Source organism: Anomaloglossus baeobatrachus, chromosome 7, assembly GCF_048569485.1.
Source record: "Anomaloglossus baeobatrachus isolate aAnoBae1 chromosome 7, aAnoBae1.hap1, whole genome shotgun sequence".
Taxonomy (NCBI): domain Eukaryota; kingdom Metazoa; phylum Chordata; class Amphibia; order Anura; family Aromobatidae; genus Anomaloglossus; species Anomaloglossus baeobatrachus.
Genome location: NC_134359.1, coordinates 295,890,628 through 295,913,390, shown reverse-complemented (window position 1 = coordinate 295,913,390; position 22,763 = coordinate 295,890,628). Strand labels below are relative to the sequence as shown.

General features: G+C 47.2%; 1 protein-coding gene across 1 annotated transcript in view; it reads right to left on the bottom strand.

Annotated features, from left to right (window-relative positions):
• The window catches only part of MTO1 (mitochondrial tRNA translation optimization 1), a 29,019-nt gene extending 11,815 nt beyond the window's left edge, over nt 1-17,204 (bottom strand). The window contains exons 1-8 of the mRNA XM_075319526.1: nt 17,077-17,204; nt 5,679-5,780; nt 1,426-1,624; nt 1,110-1,309; nt 913-1,030; nt 505-794; nt 283-395; nt 18-208 (exon numbers count right to left, since the gene is read on the bottom strand). Of these exons, the coding sequence (XP_075175641.1) occupies nt 18-208; nt 283-395; nt 505-794; nt 913-1,030; nt 1,110-1,309; nt 1,426-1,624; nt 5,679-5,711 (1,144 nt within the window). The 5' untranslated portion in view covers nt 5,712-5,780; nt 17,077-17,204. The remainder of the gene's footprint in view (nt 1-17; nt 209-282; nt 396-504; nt 795-912; nt 1,031-1,109; nt 1,310-1,425; nt 1,625-5,678; nt 5,781-17,076) is intronic.
• Between the last annotated feature and the right edge of the window lie 5,559 nt (nt 17,205-22,763).

Below are 22,763 nucleotides of genomic sequence, written 5' to 3'. Positions count from 1 at the left end.
CCAGACTGTGCACCCACCGGGCATCAGCATTCGCGCCTTCTCCAGTCCTGGGATCTCCCGCAGCAGCCTCTCCTGAGCCTCGGCCGGGAGGGTCACAGACAGGCCCTGGGGGTAGATGACGTCGGAGTCCAGGCCCTCGGGCTCCAGCCAGATCTGGTGACTACGACCGGGAAAGCGCAGCACTTTGGACTCAATGGAGGGGCAGTACCTGAAGGAGAAGGTGGGGCGATCAGGAGAGGTCTCCGGGATGGATCGGGGGTGGTCGGGTCCTGCCGGACTCACCTGGGGCCGGCGCTGGTCTCCTTCACGTGACTGCTCAGGTGCAGGTTCTCCTGGATGATCCGCTCCACCGCGGCGGTGGTGTGCGTCAGGTGACATGGAAGTTGGTCTTCAGGCTACAATACATGGCAGGTTCACAGACAGGGGGGGAATGAGGTCCGATGTCCCCCGCCGCCCCCTGCTGGATCAGCGCCAGTACTGCATTGTGGGACATTTACATCGTACCTTGATCCAGACCCGGTCGTTCATAAAGCTGAAGGGCGTGGGGGGATCGTCGGCCTGGTGCCTCGTCACCGCACTGAAGTCTATGGAGTCCTTCGCGATTCGAGGCGGTGTCCCCGTCTTCAGCCGCCCAACAGCGAACCCCAGGCGCTCCAGCGTTTGTGCAAGGCCCACGGCCGGTTCCTCACCCCAGCGGCCGGCGGGGATATGCTCCGTACCGACCCGCACCACTCCGCGCAGAAACGTGCCGTTGGTCAGCACCACACTGCTGGCAAATATCCTACTGCCGTCCGCTGGAGAGAGGGAAATGATGGAGGATAAGTGTGCCGAAACTCTATGGGGAATACTGCTGCACCCGCCATGCTTTACACTGCAGCACTGATCGGATACAAGCATGTGGACAATACATACCCAGGATGACCCCGCCGACTCGACACTTTCCCGGGTGAGCAGAGTCCGGGGGGTCCAGGATTAAGTCCTCCACCGAGCCTTGTGTCACCGTGAGCCCCGGCGTGTCCAGGATCTCCTTCTGCAGAGTATACGGATGGTCATGTACACAGACGGTATATATATATATATACTGCCATCTACTGGCGAGCGGCGCACACCTGCAGGTTCTGCTTATATAACCGCCTGTCGATCTGCGCGCGGAGCCCCCACACCGCTGGACCTTTGCGTCGGTTTAGGACCTTGTAGTGGATCCCAGAGAGATCACAAATCCTCCCGCACACGCCGTCCAGGGCGTCCACTTCTCTCATCAGGTGACCTTTGCCGATGCCCCCGAAGGACGGGTTACAGGACATCTGACCTGCGGGGGGCACAGACCGGAGCGTTACGTGCGGACCCTGGGGAGCCTCGTCCCGCCGGTCGCAGAGCAGCCTGGGGTGTGTAGCGGCGCGATGCTGCGGGGATGGCGGCTGTTACCTATCGTCTCCACCTTGTGTGTGACCAGCAGGGTCCTGGCTCCGGCCCGCGCTGCGGCGGCTGCAGCTTCGGTGCCCGCGTGTCCTCCTCCCACCACCACCACATTGTAGTGCGCAGCCTCCTCCTCCCCCGGGGGGCAGCTGAGGGCGCGTCTACAGATCCGGGGAAACGAAGAGCGAACTCCATGATGGAGGATCCACTGCAAGAGAGAAACGGTCAGGGGAAGACGAACGGAAGAGAAAGAGGCCACAGCGGCCATGACACCCGAGCCCCCGACACACAGCAGCGAGATCCGGACACCGGCCCACCACCCACCGGAAATAACCAATGTACTGTACCAGCAAAGCACCGCCACAGGAAGGAGACTGCCGAGAGGACGCATCTAATCCTCTCCTGTGTGATACTGTCTGCTGAGCTGTGTATCTAATCCCACCATGTGTGATACTGTCTGCTGAGCCGTGTATCTAATCCTCTCCTGTGTGATACTGTCTGCTGAGCTGTGTATCTAATCCCACCATATGTGATACTGTCTGCTGAGCCGTGTATCTAATCCTCTCCTGTGTGATACTGTCTGCTGAGCTGTGCATCTAATCCTCTCCTGTGTGATACTGTCTGCTGAGCTGTGCATCTAATCCTATCCTGTGTGATACTGTCTGCTGAGCTGTGTATCTAATCCTCTCCTGTGTGATACTGTCTGCTGAGCTGTGCATCTAATCCTCTCCTGTGTGATACTGTCTGCTGAGCTGTGTATCTAATCCTCTCCTGTGTGATACTGTCTGCTGAGCTGTGCATCTAATCCTCTCCTGTGTGATACTGTCTGCTGAGCTGTGTATCTAATCCTCTCCTGTGTGATACTGTCTGCTGAGCCGTGTATCTAATCCTCTCCTGTGTGATACTGTCTGCTGAGCTGTGTATCTAATCCTCTCCTGTGTGATACTGTCTGCTGAGCTGTGTATCTAATCCTCTCCTGTGTGATACTGTCTGCTGAGCCGTGTATCTAATCCTATCCTGTGTGATACTGTCTGCTGAGCTGTGTATCTAATCCTCTCCTGTGTGATACTGTCTGCTGAGCCGTGTATCTAATCCTATCCTGTGTGATACTGTCTGCTGAGCTGTGTATCTAATCCTCTCCTGTGTGATACTGTCTGCTGAGCTGTGTATCTAATCCTATCCTGTGTGATACTGTCTGCTGAGCCGTGTATCTAATCCTCTCCTGTGTGACACTGTCTGCTGAGCTGTGTATCTAATCCTCTCCTGTGTGATACTGTCTGCTGAGCTGTGTATCTAATCCTCTCCTGTGTGATACTGTCTGCTGAGCTGTGTATCTAATCCTGTCCTGTGTGATACTGCCTGCTGAGCTGTGTATCTAATCCTATCCTGTGTGATACTGTCTGCTGAGAGGCCGCATCTAATCCTATCCTGTGTGATACTGTCTGCTGAGAGGCCGCATCTAATCCTATCCTGTGTGATACTGTCTGCTGAGCTGTGTATCTAATCCTCCCCTGTGTGATACTGTCTGCTGAGCCGTGTATCTAATCCTCTCCTGTGTGATACTGTCTGCTGAGCCGTGTATCTAATCCTATCCTGTGTGATACTGTCTGCTGAGCTGTGTATCTAATCCTCTCATGTGTGATACTGTCTGCTGAGCCGTGTATCTAATCCTATCCTGTGTGATACTGTCTGCTGAGCCGTGTATCTAATCCTATCCCGTGTGATACTGTCTGCTGAGCTGTGTATCTAACCCTATCCTGTGTGATACTGTCTGCTGAGCTGTGTATCTAATCCTCTCCTGTGTGATACTGTCTGCTGAGCTGTGTATCTAATCCTATCCTGTGTGATACTGTCTGCTGAGCTGTGCATCTAATCCTATCCTGTGTGATACTGTCTGCTGAGCTGTGTATCTAATCCTATCCTGTGTGATACTGTCTGCTGAGCTGTGTATCTAATCCCATCCTGTGATACTGTCTGCTGAGCTGTGCATCTAATCCTCTCCTGTGTGATACTGTCTGCTGAGCTGTGCATCTAATCCTCTCCTGTGTGATACTGTCTGCTGAGCTGTGCATCTAATCCTCTCCTGTGTGATACTGTCTGCTGAGCTGTGTATCTAATCCTCTCCTGTGTGATACTGTCTGCTGAGCTGTGTATCTAATCCTATCCCGTGTGATACTGTCTGCTGAGCCGTGTATCTAATCCTATCCCGTGTGATACTGTCTGCTGAGCTGTGTATCTAATCCTATCCCGTGTGATACTGTCTGCTGAGCCGTGTATCTAATCCTATCCCGTGTGATACTGTCTGCTGAGCCGTGTATCTAATCCTCTGAGGTGTGATACTGTCTGCTGAGCTGTGTATCTAATCCTATCCTGTGTGATATTATCTGCTGAGCTGTGTATCTAATCCTATCCTGTGTGATACTGTCTGCTGAGCCGTGTATCTAATCCTATCCCGTGTGATACTGTCTGCTGAGCTGTGTATCTAACCCTATCCTGTGTGATACTGTCTGCTGAGCTGTGTATCTAATCCTCTCCTGTGTGATACTGTCTGCTGAGCTGTGTATCTAATCCTCTCCTGTGTGATACTGTCTGCTGAGCTGTGTATCTAATCCTATCCTGTGTGATACTGTCTGCTGAGCTGTGCATCTAATCCTATCCTGTGTGATACTGTCTGCTGAGCTGTGTATCTAATCCTATCCTGTGTGATACTGTCTGCTGAGCTGTGTATCTAATCCCATCCTGTGATACTGTCTGCTGAGCTGTGCATCTAATCCTCTCCTGTGTGATACTGTCTGCTGAGCTGTGCATCTAATCCTCTCCTGTGTGATACTGTCTGCTGAGCTGTGCATCTAATCCTCTCCTGTGTGATACTGTCTGCTGAGCTGTGTATCTAATCCTCTTCTGTGTGATACTGTCTGCTGAGCTGTGTATCTAATCCTATCCTGTGTGATACTGTCTGCTTAGCTGTGTATCTAATCCTCTGAGGTGTGATACTGTCTGCTGAGCTGTGTATCTAATCCTATCCTGTGTGGTATTATCTGCTGAGCTGTGTATCTAATCCTATCCTGTGTGATACTGTCTGCTGAGCTGTGTATCTAATCCTATCCTGTGTGATACTGTCTGCTGAGCTGTGTATCTAATCCTCTCCTGTGTGATACTGTCTGCTGAGCTGTGTATCTAATCCTATCCTGTGTGATACTGTCTGCTGAGAGGCCGCATCTAATCCTATCCTGTGTGATACTGTATGCTGAGAGGCCGCATCTAATCCTCTCCTGTGTGATACTGTCTGCTGAGCTGTGGATCTAATCCTCTCCTGTGTGATACTGTCTGCTGAGCTGTGTATCTAATCCTCTCCTGTGTGATACTGTCTGCTGAGCCGTGTATCTAATCCTATCCTGTGTGATACTGTCTGCTGAACCGTGTATTTAATCCTATCCTGTGTGATACTGTCTGCTGAGCTGTGGATCTAATCCTCTCCTGTGTGATACTGTCTGCTGAGCTGTGTATCTAATCCTCTCCTGTGTGATACTGTCTGCTGAGCTGTGTATCTAATCCTCTCCCGTGTGATACTGTCTGCTGAGCTGTGAATCTAATCCTCTCCTGTGTGATACTGTCTGCTGAGCTGTGTATCTAATCCTCTCCTGTGTGATACTGTCTGCTGAGCTGTGTATCTAATCCTCTGCTGTGTGATACTGTCTGCTGAGCTGTGTATCTAATCCTCTCCCGTGTGATACTGTCTGCTGAGCTGTGTATCTAATCCTCTCCCGTGTGATACTGTCTGCTGAGCTGTGTATCTAATCCTCTCCTGTGTGATACTGTCTGCTGAGCGGTGTATCTAATCCTCTCCTGTGTGATACTGTCTGCTGAGCTGTGTATCTAATCCTCTCCTGTGTGATACTGTCTGCTGAGTCGTGTATCTAATCCTCTCCTGTGTGATACTGTCTGCTGAGCTGTGTATCTAATCCTCTGCTGTGTGATACTGTCTGCTGAGCTGTGTATCTAATCCTCTGCTGTGTGATACTGTCTGCTGAGCTGTGTATCTAATCCTCTCCTGTGTGATACTGTCTGCTGAGCTGTGTATCTAATCCTCTGCTGTGTGATGCTGTCTGCTGAGCTGTGTATCTAATCCTCTCCTGTGTGATACTGTCTGCTGAGCTGTGTATCTAATCCTCTCCAGTGGATACTCTCCTCGGGCCGTGTTTATACACAGGATATTATCACTTCTCTGTCCATACAGAGCTGACGCTTCGGTACAGTCTCACCTTTCCTCCTCGCTCTGCTACGGACGCCGCCATGAAGCTGATGACCTCCCACCATAGAGACTGGAGACGCTCTATCCGCTCGGAGGACTAAGATGATCGTCTCTATGGTGACAATGCACAATTTGGAGATGATGATTGTGGATGATGAGAGTCCTCTCCTATATTATGTGGATGATGAGAGTCCTCTCCTATATTGTGTGGATGATGAGAGTCCTCTCCTATATTGTGTGGATGATGAGAGTCCTCTCCTATATTATGTGGATGATGAGAGTCCTCTTATATTGTGTGGATGATGAGAGTCCTCTCCTATATTATGTGGATGATGAGAGTCCTCTCCTATATTGTGTGGATGATGAGAGTCCTCTCCTATATTATGTGGATGATGAGAGTCCTCTCCTATATTGTGTGGATGATGAGAGTCCTCTCCTATATTATGTGGATGATGAGAGTCCTCTCCTATATTATGTGGATGATGAGAGTCCTCTCCTATATTGTGTGGATGATGAGAGTCCTCTCCTATATTATGTGGATGATGAGAGTCCTCTTATATTGTGTGGATGATGAGAGTCCTCTTATATTATGTGGATGGTGAGAGTCCTCTCCTATATTATGTGGATGATGAGAGTCCTCTCCTATATTGTGTGGATGATGAGAGTCCTCTCCTATATTGTGTGGATGATGAGAGTCCTCTCCTATATTATGTGGATGATGAGAGTCCTCTCCTATATTGTGTGGATGATGAGAGTCCTCTCCTATATTATGTGGATGATGAGAGTCCTCTCTTATATTGTGTGGATGATGAGAGTCCTCTCCTATATTATGTGGATGATGAGAGTCCTCTTATATTATGTGGATGATGAGAGTCCTCTCCTATATTATGTGGATGATGAGAGTCCTCTCCTATATTATGTGGATGATGAGAGTCCTCTCCTATATTGTGTGGATGATGAGAGTCCTCTTATATTATGTGGATGATGAGAGTCCTCTCCTATATTATGTGGATGATGAGAGTCCTCTCCTATATTATGTGGATGATGAGAGTCCTCTCCTATATTATGTGGATGATGAGAGTCCTCTCCTATATTGTGTGGATGATGAGAGTCCTCTCCTATATTGTGTGGATGATGAGAGTCCTCTCCTATATTATGTGGATGATGAGAGTCCTCTTATATTGTGTGGATGATGAGAGTCCTCTTATATTATGTGGATGGTGAGAGTCCTCTCCTATATTATGTGGATGATGAGAGTCCTCTCCTATATTGTGTGGATGATGAGAGTCCTCTCCTATATTGTGTGGATGATGAGAGTCCTCTCTTATATTGTGTGGATGATGAGAGTCCTCTCCTATATTATGTGGATGATGAGAGTCCTCTTATATTATGTGGATGATGAGAGTCCTCTCCTATATTATGTGGATGATGAGAGTCCTCTCCTATATTATGTGGATGATGAGAGTCCTCTCCTATATTGTGTGGATGATGAGAGTCCTCTTATATTGTGTGGATGATGAGAGTCCTCTCCTATATTATGTGGATGATGAGAGTCCTCTCCTATATTATGTGGATGATGAGAGTCCTCTCCTATATTATGTGGATGATGAGAGTCCTCTCCTATATTATGTGGATGATGAGAGTCCTCTCCTATATTGTGTGGATGATGAGAGTCCTCTCCTATATTATGTGGATGATGAGAGTCCTCTCCTATATTGTGTGGATGATGAGAGTCCTCTCCTATATTATGTGGATGATGAGAGTCCTCTCCTATATTGTGTGGATGATGAGAGTCCTCTCCTATATTGTGTGGATGATGAGAGTCCTCTCCTATATTGTGTGGATGATGAGAGTCCTCTCCTATATTATGTGGATGATGAGAGTCCTCTCCTATATTGTGTGGATGATGAGAGTCCTCTCCTATATTGTGTGGATGATGAGAGTCCTCTCCTATATTATGTGGATGATGAGAGTCCTCTCCTATATTATGTGGATGATGAGAGTCCTCTCCTATATTGTGTGGATGATGAGAGTCCTCTCCTATATTATGTGGATGATGAGAGTCCTCTCCTATATTATGTGGATGATGAGAGTCCTCTCCTATATTATGTGGATGATGAGAGTCCTCTCCTATATTGTGTGGATGATGAGAGTCCTCTCCTATATTATGTGGATGATGAGAGTCCTCTCCTATATTGTGTGGATGATGAGAGTCCTCTCCTATATTGTGTGGATGATGAGAGTCCTCTCCTATATTGTGTGGATGATGAGAGTCCTCTCCTATATTGTGTGGATGATGAGAGTCCTCTCCTATATTATGTGGATGATGAGAGTCCTCTCCTATATTGTGTGGATGATGAGAGTCCTCTCCTATATTGTGTGGATGATGAGAGTCCTCTCCTATATTATGTGGATGATGAGAGTCCTCTCCTATATTATGTGGATGATGAGAGTCCTCTCCTATATTATGTGGATGATGAGAGTCCTCTCCTATATTGTGTGGATGATGAGAGTCCTCTCCTATATTATGTGGATGATGAGAGTCCTCTCTTATATTGTGTGGATGATGAGAGTCCTCTCCTATATTGTGTGGATGATGAGAGTCCTCTCTTATATTGTGTGGATGATGAGAGTCCTCTCCTATATTATGTGGATGATGAGAGTCCTCTTATATTATGTGGATGATGAGAGTCCTCTCCTATATTATGTGGATGATGAGAGTCCTCTCCTATATTATGTGGATGATGAGAGTCCTCTCCTATATTATGTGGATGATGAGAGTCCTCTCCTATATTGTGTGGATGATGAGAGTCCTCTCCTATATTATGTGGATGATGAGAGTCCTCTCCTATATTATGTGGATGATGAGAGTCCTCTCCTATATTATGTGGATGATGAGAGTCCTCTCCTATATTATGTGGATGATGAGAGTCCTCTCCTATATTGTGTGGATGATGAGAGTCCTCTCCTATATTATGTGGATGATGAGAGTCCTCTCCTATATTGTGTGGATGATGAGAGTCCTCTCCTATATTGTGTGGATGATGAGAGTCCTCTCCTATATTGTGTGGATGATGAGAGTCCTCTCCTATATTATGTGGATGATGAGAGTCCTCTCCTATATTGTGTGGATGATGAGAGTCCTCTCCTATATTGTGTGGATGATGAGAGTCCTCTCCTATATTATGTGGATGATGAGAGTCCTCTCCTATATTATGTGGATGATGAGAGTCCTCTCCTATATTGTGTGGATGATGAGAGTCCTCTCCTATATTATGTGGATGATGAGAGTCCTCTCCTATATTATGTGGATGATGAGAGTCCTCTCCTATATTATGTGGATGATGAGAGTCCTCTTATATTGTGTGGATGATGAGAGTCCTCTTATATTATGTGGATGGTGAGAGTCCTCTCCTATATTATGTGGATGATGAGAGTCCTCTCCTATATTGTGTGGATGATGAGAGTCCTCTCCTATATTGTGTGGATGATGAGAGTCCTCTCCTATATTATGTGGATGATGAGAGTCCTCTTATATTATGTGGATGATGAGAGTCCTCTCCTATATTATGTGGATGATGAGAGTCCTCTCTTATATTGTGTGGATGATGAGAGTCCTCTCCTATATTATGTGGATGATGAGAGTCCTCTTATATTATGTGGATGATGAGAGTCCTCTCCTATATTATGTGGATGATGAGAGTCCTCTCCTATATTATGTGGATGATGAGAGTCCTCTCCTATATTGTGTGGATGATGAGAGTCCTCTTATATTATGTGGATGATGAGAGTCCTCTCCTATATTATGTGGATGATGAGAGTCCTCTCCTATATTGTGTGGATGATGAGAGTCCTCTCCTATATTATGTGGATGATGAGAGTCCTCTTATATTATGTGGATGATGAGAGTCCTCTCCTATATTATGTGGATGATGAGAGTCCTCTCCTATATTATGTGGATGATGAGAGTCCTCTCCTATATTATGTGGATGATGAGAGTCCTCTTATATTATGTGGATGATGAGAGTCCTCTCCTATATTATGTGGATGATGAGAGTCCTCTCCTATATTGTGTGGATGATGAGAGTCCTCTCCTATATTGTGTGGATGATGAGAGTCCTCTCCTATATTATGTGGATGATGAGAGTCCTCTTATATTGTGTGGATGATGAGAGTCCTCTTATATTATGTGGATGATGAGAGTCCTCTCCTATATTATGTGGATGATGAGAGTCCTCTCCTATATTATGTGGATGATGAGAGTCCTCTCCTATATTGTGTGGATGATGAGAGTCCTCTTATATTGTGTGGATGATGAGAGTCCTCTCCTATATTATGTGGATGATGAGAGTCCTCTCCTATATTATGTGGATGATGAGAGTCCTCTCCTATATTATGTGGATGATGAGAGTCCTCTCCTATATTATGTGGATGATGAGAGTCCTCTCCTATATTGTGTGGATGATGAGAGTCCTCTCCTATATTATGTGGATGATGAGAGTCCTCTCCTATATTATGTGGATGATGAGAGTCCTCTCCTATATTGTGTGGATGATGAGAGTCCTCTTATATTGTGTGGATGATGAGAGTCCTCTCCTATATTATGTGGATGATGAGAGTCCTCTCCTATATTATGTGGATGATGAGAGTCCTCTCCTATATTATGTGGATGATGAGAGTCCTCTCCTATATTGTGTGGATGATGAGAGTCCTCTCCTATATTATGTGGATGATGAGAGTCCTCTCCTATATTATGTGGATGATGAGAGTCCTCTCCTATATTATGTGGATGATGAGAGTCCTCTCCTATATTATGTGGATGATGAGAGTCCTCTCCTATATTGTGTGGATGATGAGAGTCCTCTCCTATATTATGTGGATGATGAGAGTCCTCTCCTATATTGTGTGGATGATGAGAGTCCTCTCCTATATTGTGTGGATGATGAGAGTCCTCTCCTATATTGTGTGGATGATGAGAGTCCTCTCCTATATTATGTGGATGATGAGAGTCCTCTCCTATATTGTGTGGATGATGAGAGTCCTCTCCTATATTGTGTGGATGATGAGAGTCCTCTCCTATATTGTGTGGATGATGAGAGTCCTCTCATATTATGTGGATGATGAGAGTCCTCTCCTATATTATGTGGATGATGAGAGTCCTCTCCTATATTGTGTGGATGATGAGAGTCCTCTCCTATATTATGTGGATGATGAGAGTCCTCTCCTATATTATGTGGATGATGAGAGTCCTCTCCTATATTATGTGGATGATGAGAGTCCTCTCCTATATTATGTGGATGATGAGAGTCCTCTCCTATATTATGTGGATGATGAGAGTCCTCTCCTATATTATGTGGATGATGGGAGTCCTCTCCTATATTATGTGGATGATGAGAGTCCTCTCCTATATTATGTGGATGATGAGAGTCCTCTCCTATATTATGTGGATGATGAGAGTCCTCTCCTATATTATGTGGATGATGAGAGTCCTCTCCTATATTGTGTGGATGATGGGAGTCCTCTCCTATATTGTGTGGATGATGAGAGTCCTCTCCTATATTGTGTGGATGATGAGAGTCCTCTCCTATATTGTGTGGATGATGAGAGTCCTCTCCTATATTATGTGGATGATGAGAGTCCTCTCCTATATTATGTGGATGATGAGAGTCCTCTCCTATATTTTGTGGTGTTTTCCACATTTGGGGTCATTTTTGTATCTTCACCTCCAGTAACTCCATGGATTTGGGGCTGAGCTTTATTCTTACATTTTAGTTTCAGTTACTATTGTGGTCAGAAATCAGCTGAGAGGAGGTCTATATTCCGCAGTCACCCACCATAGCAGCTCACTGACAGTCCCTCAGTTACCTCATCCTGCAGTCACCCACCATAGCAGCTCACTGACAGTCCCTCAGTTAGGCAAAGTAGCTGGATAAATGGGGCATAGAAAATAAATTCAGACATAAAACGTAACTTTTACTGTGTTCCAATAAAACATGAACTTGCGTTCATAAAGTGAGTTAAAATCATAGGGTGACATTCATCCGATCACTCATGTATGCACCCTCAGGGTCAGTGGAAAGACCCAAATGATATGCGCTACCTTAGTTAGCTTAGAGTGGAAATACGGCTATACCACCTCAAACCACTATACCAGACCAAGATAGTAGTATCATAAACACACAGAACAGTATATATTCTGAACTCCCAGCTCAAGGGAAAAGGAACGTTCATGTGTGTGTATCAAAAGGGATACTCATAGGGGGAAGACCATATAAAGCAGTGGTCCCTATAAGCGGGAATGGTCTTACCACATCCCTCGATGCACGGCGGGCATAATCTATGGAATACCGGTTCCGTAGGGGGGGCTGTCACTCAGCACTTTAGATCCCAAACCAGCCGGTTATACCATGTCAGGCATGTCTCAGTAGGCTCCCACTCCCAACGTTTCAAAAATGGATCATCAGGGGAGTCCAGGTGGGATATAGGTAGCGGACATCAGTATATCATTATCATCCACCGATGTCCCGCACACTATAAGAGCAATGAACAGTAATCAGAAAAGCCCAAAAAGGATAGCAATGAACCGCATATCAATCGGTTATAGTAACTCACCGCTCACTGGCGTGTCTCCAGTCTCATTCAAAATAGCCGCGCTTCGCACCCGGAAGAGCGCTCCAGATAAAGCCCGGCGCATGCGCGGAATGGCTGGATTTTCGTGACGCGTACTCCCAGAACACCCCTTACCGGAAGTTACGCGTCATCCAGGCAACGTCACTGAAGCGACGTGGCCGTCCTCACCCGATGCAATCACATCCGGTTGAGTGGAACGCACGCATATCCATTACCAGGAAGCCGCAATAGCGCCTCCATAGCAACGATAACATCATATGTAGCTGCCGCGTTAGTGTTAGTGAATTCTAGGGCATGAAGGAACAAGTCCAAACAAAGAATGCCCATGTATATGGTATGTGTCACAGGTCAGGTATATGTAAAAAGTACCGGGCAATGGGTCAGAGGCCATATAAAGGTACCTGGGGAAAGGGAGGACAGATATAGCAGGGGGATGTATTATACCAAAAAGTCATCGAGAGAGGGAGGCCAATCCCAAGGGGGCGACCATCAGGGCAGTCACCCACCATAGCAGCTCACTGACAGGCCCTCAGTTACCTCATCCTGCAGTCACCCACCATAGCAGCTCACTGACAGGCCCTCAGTTACCTCATTCTGCAGTCACCCACCATAGCGGCTCACTGACAGGCCCTCAGCTACCTCATTCTGCAGTCACCCATCATAGCAGCTCACTGACAGGCCCTCAGTTACCTCATTCTGCAGTCACCCATCATAGCGGCTCACTGACAGGCCCTCAGCTACCTCATTCTGCAGTCACCCACCATAGCAGCTCACTGACAGGCCCTCAGTTACCTCATTCTGCAGTCACCCACCATAGCAGCTCACTGACAGGCCCTCAGTTACCTCATCCTGCAGTCACCCACCATAGCGGCTCACTGACAGGCCCTCAGCTACCTCATTCTGCAGTCACCCATCATAGCGGCTCACTGACAGGCCCTCAGTTACCTCATCCTGCAGTCACCCACCATAGCAGCTCACTGACAGGCCCTCAGTTACCTCATTCTGCAGTCACCCATCATAGCGGCTCACTGACAGACCCTCAGCTACCTCATCCTGCAGTCACCCACCATAGCAGCTTACTGACAGTCCCTCAGTTACCTCATTCTACAGTCACCCACCATAGCAGCTCACTGACAGGCCCTCAGTTACCTCATTCTGCAGTCACCCATCATAGCAGCTCACTGACAGGCCCTCAGTTACCTCATCCTGCAGTCACCCACCATAGCGGCTCACTGACAGGCCCTCAGTTACCTCATCCTGCAGTCACCCACCATAGCGGCTCACTGACAGGCCCTCAGGTACCTCATTCTGCAGCCACCCATCATAGCGGCTCACTGACAGACCCTCAGCTACCTCATTCTGCAGTCACCCACCATAGCAGCTCACTGACAGTCCCTCAGTTACCTCATTCTACAGTCACCCACCATAGCAGCTCACTGACAGGCCCTCAGTTACCTCATCCTGCAGTCACCCACCATAGCAGCTCACTGACAGGCCCTCAGTTACCTCATTCTGCAGTCACCCATCATAGCAGCTCACCGACAGTCCCTCAGTTACCTCATCCTGCAGTCACCCACCATAGCGGCTCACTGACAGGCCCTCAGCTACCTCATCCTGCAGTCACCCACCATAGCAGCTCACTGACAGTCCCTCAGTTACCTCATTCTACAGTCACCCACCATAGCAGCTCACTGACAGGCCCTCAGTTACCTCATTCTGCAGTCACCCATCATAGCGGCTCACTGACAGGCCCTCAGTTACCTCATTCTGCAGTCACCCATCATAGCAGCTCACTGACAGGCCCTCAGTTACCTCATCCTGCAGTTACCCACCATAGCGGCTCACTGACAGGCCCTCAGTTACCTCATCCTGCAGTCACCCATCATAGCAGCTCACTGACAGTCCCTCAGCTACCTCATCCTGCAGTCACCCACCATAGCAGCTCACTGACAGTCCCTCAGTTACCTCATCCTGCAGTCACCCACCATAGCGGCTCACTGACAGGCCCTCAGTTACCTCATTATGCAGTCACCCATCATAGCAGCTCACTGACAGGCCCTCAGCTACCTCATCCAGCAGTCACCCACCATAGCGGCTCACTGGCAGACCCTCAGTTACCTCATCCTGCAGTCACCCATCATAGCAGCTCACTGACAGGCCCTCAGCTACCTCATTCTGCAGTCACCCATCATAGCGGCTCACTGACAGTCCCTCAGTTACCTCATCCTGTAGTCACCTATCATAGCGGCTCATTGATAGGCCCTCAGTTACATCATACTACAGTCACCCATCATAGCGGCTCACTGACAGACCCTCAGTTACCTCATTCTGCAGTCACCCATCATAGCGGCTCACTGACAGACCCTCAGTTACCTCATTCTGCAGTCACCCATCATAGCGGCTCACTGACAGACCCTCAGTTACCTCATTCTGCAGTCACCCATCATAGCGGCTCACTGACAGTCCCTCAGTTACCTCATTCTGCAGTCACTCATCATAGCGGCTCATTGATAGGCCCTCAGTTACCTCACTCTGCAGTCACCCATCATAGCAGCTCACTGACAGGCACTCAGTTACCTCATTCTACAGTCAGCAATAGACAGTGTGACACAGCGGCTGTAGAGGTCAATCGGAGCGACATTTTTTAATGAAACCTAACTATAAAAATGATTTTTATCCAAAATGTCCTGAATGGTGAAGAATCCCTTCCCCATTGCTATCGAATATATAAAGCCGTGTGTGTGTGTGTGTGTGTGTGTGTGTGTGTGTGTGTGTGTGTGTCCGGGATTGGCATCTGCACCGTCGCAGCTACAGCCACAAAATTTTTCACACTCACACGTCTGGACCCCGAGAGCGTCATAGGCTATGTTTTGAGGGGAAAGTTTAACCCCGCACTTTACAGTTATTCACCAAAAAACCTGCCTCCATTAAAGCGAATGGAGCTGGGAGCCACAGTGCAGCCAGAACTTCAGAAGAATGCGCAGCCACGCACTTATATGGAATGTTGGTGTGTCACAATGCAGCCAGGGAAAGAGACAGACAGGGAAAGCGGCAGACACAGACAGGGTAAGAAACAGACATAGACAGGGTAAGAGACAGACACAAAGAGACAGACAAAGAGACAGACTGACAGGGAAAGAGACAGACAGGGAAAGAGAGAGACAGGTAAAGAGACAGACAGGGAAAGAGAGAGACAGGTAAAGAGACAGACACAGACAGGTAAAGAGACAGACTGAAAGGGAAAGAGACAGACAGGGAAAGAGACAGACAGGGAAAGAGACAGACAGGGAAAGAGACAGACAGGGAAAGAGACAGACAGGGAAAGAGACAGACATTTCGACAACAAAATAAGATTGCACTTGCAGTGGCATCTTCTTGAATTGCTGCTACGCTTTTAAAAGGTGGCAGGACAGCACATTCGACATTCAAACTACCACTTAACCTGTCTCACAGTGACAGCCCCGTGTGTAATATTGCCAAGGGATCAGGACTGGCCAAATTGCTTCAAAAATGCAGTGCCATCATTTGGGATGAATGCACCATGTCACACAAAAAGGCTCTGGAAGCAGTGGACAGACTGCTGCAAGACCTGCGTAGCAACAAATATATCATGGGAGGAGTAGTAGTTGTTTTGGCAGGTGACGTCCGCCAAACATTACCTGTTATTCCAAGATCAACCCCTGCAGACGAACTCAATGCCTGTCTCAAAGCATCATACCTTTGGAGAAAAGTAAAGAAAATGTCACTGAACACAAACATGAGGGTCTACATGACAGGTGATGTTTCTGCTGGACTGTTCTCGAGCCAGCTGTTGACTATTGGAGGTGGCAAAGCACCCGTAAGCTCAAGCACTGGACAGATCAGCTTCCCAAGCAACTAGGGTTGCATTGTGACTTCCATTGAGTTGTTGAAAGCAAAGGTTTTTCCAAACATCCAACTCCACTGCAAAAATTCTCTCTGGCCGTGTGTGAAAGAGCTATTCCAGCTCCCAAAAATGGCAGCGTCAACAAGATCAATCTTCAAATTCTAAATCTCCTTCCAGGTGTGTGCACAACCTACACGTCAGTGGATACAGTAATGGACCCTGCTCAAGCATTGTTTTATCCAACCGAGTTCCTCAATTCCTTGGAGCCACAAGGACCTCCTCCGCACAACCTTTCTAAAACCTGGAGCACCTATTCTGCTATTGAGGAATTTGGATCCACCAAAGCTGTGTAATGGAACAAGACTCTTGATTAAGAACCTGTCTCCACATGTAATTGAGGCAACCATTTTGACAGGATGGGCCACAGGAGAAGATGTTTTCATTCCAACAATTCCTCTTACCGTGTTTTTCCAAAAATAAGACCTCCCCCAAAAATAAGCCCTAGCGGGGATTTTCAGCATTTTCGGAGAAAGGCTTAAATATAAGCCCTCCCCCGAAAATAAGCCCTAGTCGCGGATCAATAATGCAGTGTCCGTGCAGCTAAAAAAGTTACAGATACTGCAGGACACTTCATTATAGACAGCGGCACCCGGCGATTACACTCACCCGACACTGAGCGGCAGGACCTGCGGTGATCACACACCCGCACACATCATATCTCACACACACACACACACACACACACACCCGCACACATCAGCTCTCACACACACACACACACACACACACCAGATCTCACACACAAACATCGGATCGCACAGTCAGATCGCACACAATCAGATCGCACACACAAACATCGGATCACACACACAAACATCAGATCGCACATACATCGGATCGTATACACACTCACCTCATCCAGCGACACCGATCTCTTCTCACCGGGAGAATCCTGAGAGGCAGTGCAGTGCAGCGAGACGAACAGGACCTGCAGCCGGACACGTGACTTGCTTCATTCCCTGCTGCCGTAAGTGCTGGATGTGATGTGATGTATGTGTGTGTGTGATCGGCTGTGTGTGTCTGCGTTCGGCTGTGTGTGCCTGTGATCGGCTGTGTGTATCTGTGATCGGATGTGTGTATCTGTGATCAGCTGTGTGCCTGTGATCGGATGTGTGTATCTGTGATCAGCTGTGTGTGCCTGTGATCAGCTGTGTGTGCCTGTGATCGGATATGTGTATCTGTGATTGGCTGTGTGTGCCTGCGATCGGATGTGTGTATCTGTGATCGGCTGTGTGTGCCTGCGATCGGATGTATCTGTGATCTGCTGTGTATATCTGCGATCGGCTGTGTGTGTGTCTGTGATCGGCCGTGTGTATCTGTGATCGGCCGTGTGTATCTGTGATCGGCCGTGTGTATCTGTGATCAGCTGTGTGTGCCTGTGGTCAGCTGTGTGTGCTTGTGATCAGCTGTATGTGCTTGTGATCAGCTGTGTGTGCCTGTGGTCAGCTGTGTATATCTGCGATCTGCTGTGTGTGTGATCTGCTGTGTGTGTGTGTGTGTGTGTATGTGTGTGTGTGAGAGAGTGTGTGTGTGTGTATCTGTGATCGGCTGTGTGTGCCTGCGATCTGCTGTGTGTGATCTGCTGTGTATATCTGCGATCTGCTGTGTGTGTGTGTGTGTGTGTGTGTGAGATATGCTGTGTGTGTGATCTGCTGTGTGTGTGTGTGTGTGAGATCTGCTGTGTGTGTGATCTGCTGTGTGTGTGTGTGTGTGTGTGTGTGTGATCGGCTGTGTGTGCCTGTGATTTGCTGTGTGTGTGATCTGTTGTGTGTGTGTGTGTATTTGTGATCGGCTGTGTGTGTGTGTGTGATCTGTTGTGTGTGTGTGTGTATTTGTGATCGGCTGTGTGTGCCTGCGATCTGCTGTGTGTGTGTGAGTGTGTGAGATCTGCTGTGTGTGTGTGAGATCTGCTGTGTGTGTGTGTGTGAGATATGCTGTGTGTGTGATCTGCTGTGTGTGTGTGTGTGAGATCTGCTGTGTGTGTGATCTGCTGTGTGTGTGTGTGTGTGTGTGTGTGTGTGCGTATCTGTGATTGGCTGTGTGTGCCTGTGATTTGCTGTGTGTGTGTGTGTGATCTGTTGTGTGTGTGTGTGTGTGTATCTGTGATCGGCTGTGTGTGCCTGCAATCTGCTGTGTGTGATCTGCTGTGTATATCTGCGATCTGCTGTGTGTGTGTGTGAGTGTGTGAGATATGCTGTGTGTGTGATCTGCTGTGTGTGTGTGTGATCTGCTGTGTATATCTGCGATCTGCTGTGTGTGTGTGTGTGTGTGAGTGTGAGATCTGCTGTGTGTGTGTGTGTGTGTGTGTGTGTGTGAGATATGCTGTGTGTGAGATATGCTGTGTGTGTGTGTGTGTGTGTGTGTGTGTGAGATATGCTGTGTGTGATATATGCTGTGTGTGAGATATGCTGTGTGTGTGAGTGTGTGTGTGTGTGAGATATGCTGTGTGTGTGAGTGTGTGTGTGTGTGTGAGATATGCTGTGTGTGATATATGCTGTGTGTGAGATATGCTGTGTGTGTGAGTGTGTGTGTGTGTGAGATATGCTGTGTGTGTGAGTGTGTGTGTGTGAGATTTGCTGTGTGTGTGATCTGCTGTGTGTGTCAGTGTGTCAGCTAGCAGCAAGGGAGAACGTCGTGCAGCACCGACCGGAGATCACAGGAGGACCTGGGAACCACGCAGACGTCCTGGTCTCGTGAGTATGAGTCTCCTGGGAAGGGGGGGGGGTGTCTGCTTTTTTTGGGGGTAAACTTACCCCCAACTGTGTTTCTCCAAGAATAAGACCTCCTCCAAAAATATGCCCTAGTGCTTTTTTTGGGGGGCAAGAAAAATATAAGACTGTCTTATTTTTGGAAAAACACGGTATTCCATCTGATTTGCCTTTTGATTTTAAACGCCTCCAGTTTCCTGTTCGACTGGCATTTGCTATGTCCCTCAACAAGGCTCAGGGACAGTCTTTGACAGTAGCTGGAATTGATTTACAACCTCCATGCTTGTCTCATGGTCGGGTTTATGTGGCCTGTTCAAGAGTTGGAGCAGCCAAAAATCTGTCCGTCTTTGCACCTGAAGGAAGGACTAAGAATGTCGTCTATCAAAAGGCTCTCGAATAAGGAGTAGAAGATTACTTCACATTACTTGGCCACTTTAAATAATTTAATAATTACATTTATATCTATTTGTTTTGTGTTTTTTGTGCAGAATACATTATTGTTATATATATGTATAATTAGTATGTGTGTGTGTGTGTTTCTCAGTCATGAGCCATTATGTCACCAAAGATCTCCTAATTGCTGGAGTGTAAAGGACACAGGCCGGTATATAATATTGTCTGCTAATCTCACACGAGGCCCCAGAGACCGGACGGCGATGGCACACCAGAAGGGAGGACATGGGGGATACAGATATTAAGGCCGTGTTCACACGTTGAGTATTCTGAGAGTTTTTTACCTCAGTATTTGTGGTGCAAACCACGAGTGGAAGAATCAGAGGAAAAGTAATAGAAACACAAGCACCACTGCTGGATTTACTGAGGTAAAAGCTGCCCGGGCCCTCAGCGTGTGAACATGGGCAAACATGGCCGCCTGTCATCCAGCACAGGCCGGAGCCAAAGCCAAACACCTCCACACTCCCGAAACAAGTCAGCAACGTGTCAGGCAGCGATAGTGGTCCAGAAATGGTTAATAGTGACTTTGTCACACAACTAGATTGTTTTGATGCTGCCATTTTGTTTACTCAGTGTGAGGAATGGAGAGCGTCTGTCAAAATTATTTGTATTTGCCAAATGCCAGAATAATGTGAGAGAATGTTTTAAGGCATTTTTCTTCCTTTCTGCGCAGTGACATTCCCTCCATGTCATTAGTATTCGGTGGCATCGCCCTTACACTGTGTGACTTGGGGGAAGCTGTGGAGACACAGGGCTCAGTGGGTGGTCTCGTCCACTAAAACCCGCCGCCTTTAGAAAGACAGCGTGGCTCAGGGCTCATCCCAACTGAACGCCGGCCTCCTTAACCGTGGGCGTAACACTACTCAGACAACACAGGGTGAGGGAATTACAATAATTAGACTTTATTGGATCCCCAAACAATTAACGGCACATAACAAAGAACCAGCAAAACACACAAATGTAACAGGCAACAGAGTCTCCCCCTTCCGCTGCTCACCAGGGATTTAGAATGTCCTTGCCTCAGAGGTTCCAGGGCCGCTTACTCCAGTCCAGCAGCACCCCGCTTTTGGCGGGCACCCACCGAGAAAGGAATAATGCCAGATTCAGGAAGCTGTGTGAGGTCTGCAAAGTCTGTACCAGGTGACTGAACTGTCCCAACCTGAGTGTCCTCCTTAGGTAGTCCTGGTTTGATGTTACAATCCTGGCAGCCGGAGTCGAAATCCCTAGGCTGTGGATATGGTCTCCAACCGGAACCGGAGCCTCTAGATTGAAGCCATAAGATATCCTGATCCTCTAGTCAGATCCAAAGAGCTTAGACTGGATCCATCAGCATCCATCAACCTTCATCAACCCTGGTGGCTTAAAGAAGTCCCTTTTATAGCCACAGCCTTCCACTAGGATACACTGCGTCCTCATCGATTGGTTGGACAAGATTGCTTCTCCCATTGGATGAATTTCAAGCTGCATGGATAATGTTCATTTAAATGATGTGCATAGAAAGACTCAGTATATCTACATGGAGTCGGCAAGTCACCGACTAGACAATGGCTACTAAGGTAATCACATTAGCAATACACACCTACAATACAATGATTACTGAAAAAGTCTGTAGAAACAATACGTCTGGCTTTCAGTGGCCAACACAATTACATTGAGTCAACAAGAGTCTTGTAAAAACAATGAGGGACTTCTCCCCCGTCTATAGACAATCTATCATGCTGTCTGGCTGGATTTTAAGAAACTGTAACCCATGAGAGTCCATGTCGTCACAGAAGCGTTTTGGATCCTTCCAGAAGCTTCTCACAATAGTTGGTGGAATTTGGGCAGATTCCTCCTCACAGATCTGGTGTAGCTGAGCCATGTTTGGAGGTCGCCGCTCGCTCCGGCCTTTTCAGCTTTTCCCATACATTTTCAATAGGATGGAGATTAGGGCTTTGTGATGGCCGCTCCAAAACACTGACTTTGTTCTCCTTAACCCTCTTTGTGACCAGTTTGGCAGTAGCTTCGGGTCATTGTCCATTTGGAAGACCCATTTCCACCCAAGCGTTAAGTTCCTGGCTGATGTCTTGAGATGTTCTTCAGTATTGCCACATAATCTTCTGTCCTCATGATGCTATTCTGTGAAGTCACCAGTCCCTCCTGCAGCAAAACAACCCCACACCATGATGCTGTCGCCCCCGTGTGTCACAGTTGGGATGATGTTCTTAGGTTTCAAAGCTTCTCCCTTTTTTACTCCAAACGTAACGATGGTCATTATGGCCAAACAGTTCAATTTTAGTTTCCTGAGACCACACGACGTCTGAAAAAATTAACCTCTTTGTTCCTGTGTGCATGTTCAAACATTAATCTGGCTTATTTATGTTTCTTTTGGAGTAATGGCTTCTTCCTGGCAGAGCGGCCTTTCAGCCCATGTTGATACAGGACTCGATTGACTGTGGATAATGACACAATGTTACCAGCTTCCGCCAGCATCTTCACAAGGTCTTTTGCTTTTGTTCTTGGGTTGATCTGCACATGTCTGACCAATGCACGTTCATCTCTGGTACACAGAACCCGTCTCCTTCCTGAGCGGTATGATGGCCGGACATTCCCATCTTGTTTGTTCTTGCGTATAATTGTTTGTACAGATGAACGAGGCACCTTCAGGAATCTGGAAATTGCACCCAAGGATGAACCAGACTTGTGCAAGTCCACACTTCTCTTCCTGAGATCTTGGCTGATTTCTTTTGACTTTCCCATGATGCCTCACAAAGAAGCCGTGTGTTTCAGGTGAGCATTACAATACATCCACAGGTGTGTCTTTAATTAACTCAGATGTTGTCAATAAACCTATCAAAAGCTTCCAAAAAGATGACATCATTATATGGGCAGTCCCATATTGTTTAAAGGCACAGTACTCTTAGTTTATGTAAACTTTTCCCTTTGAGTCGGCCCAAACAACCGAGATGTGTTCAGACACCGACCGCAATCTATGTCCAGTGGCTGCTGGATTTGTGGAAAGTGTTGCGCTCAATATTAATGCAAAAATTAAATTCTTGCCACCTTCTCCTTAAAAGTAACTTCCCAATGTTTAAAAATTGGTATATGTCAGCCCAGATCCCCAATGTTTATCCCTAGCTGAACAGAGCCCCCCCCCCCCCTAAAAAGTATAGAGTGAGTGGAGTTCCCCTTTAAGCCCCGCCCTCCCCAGTGAAATAACCACAGGACGCCAGCATTTTAGTTAAGTGTTTTTTTGTTTTTTTTTAATCTTGTTAAACAATACATTATTTGTATTTAGGAGGAAAGAAATGTCTTTTTCCTCCTTTTTTTTGTTTCTTTTTCTTTTTTTTCCTTTTTTGTATCTAAAACCGATTCAACAATGTTTGTATTTTTTTTTTCT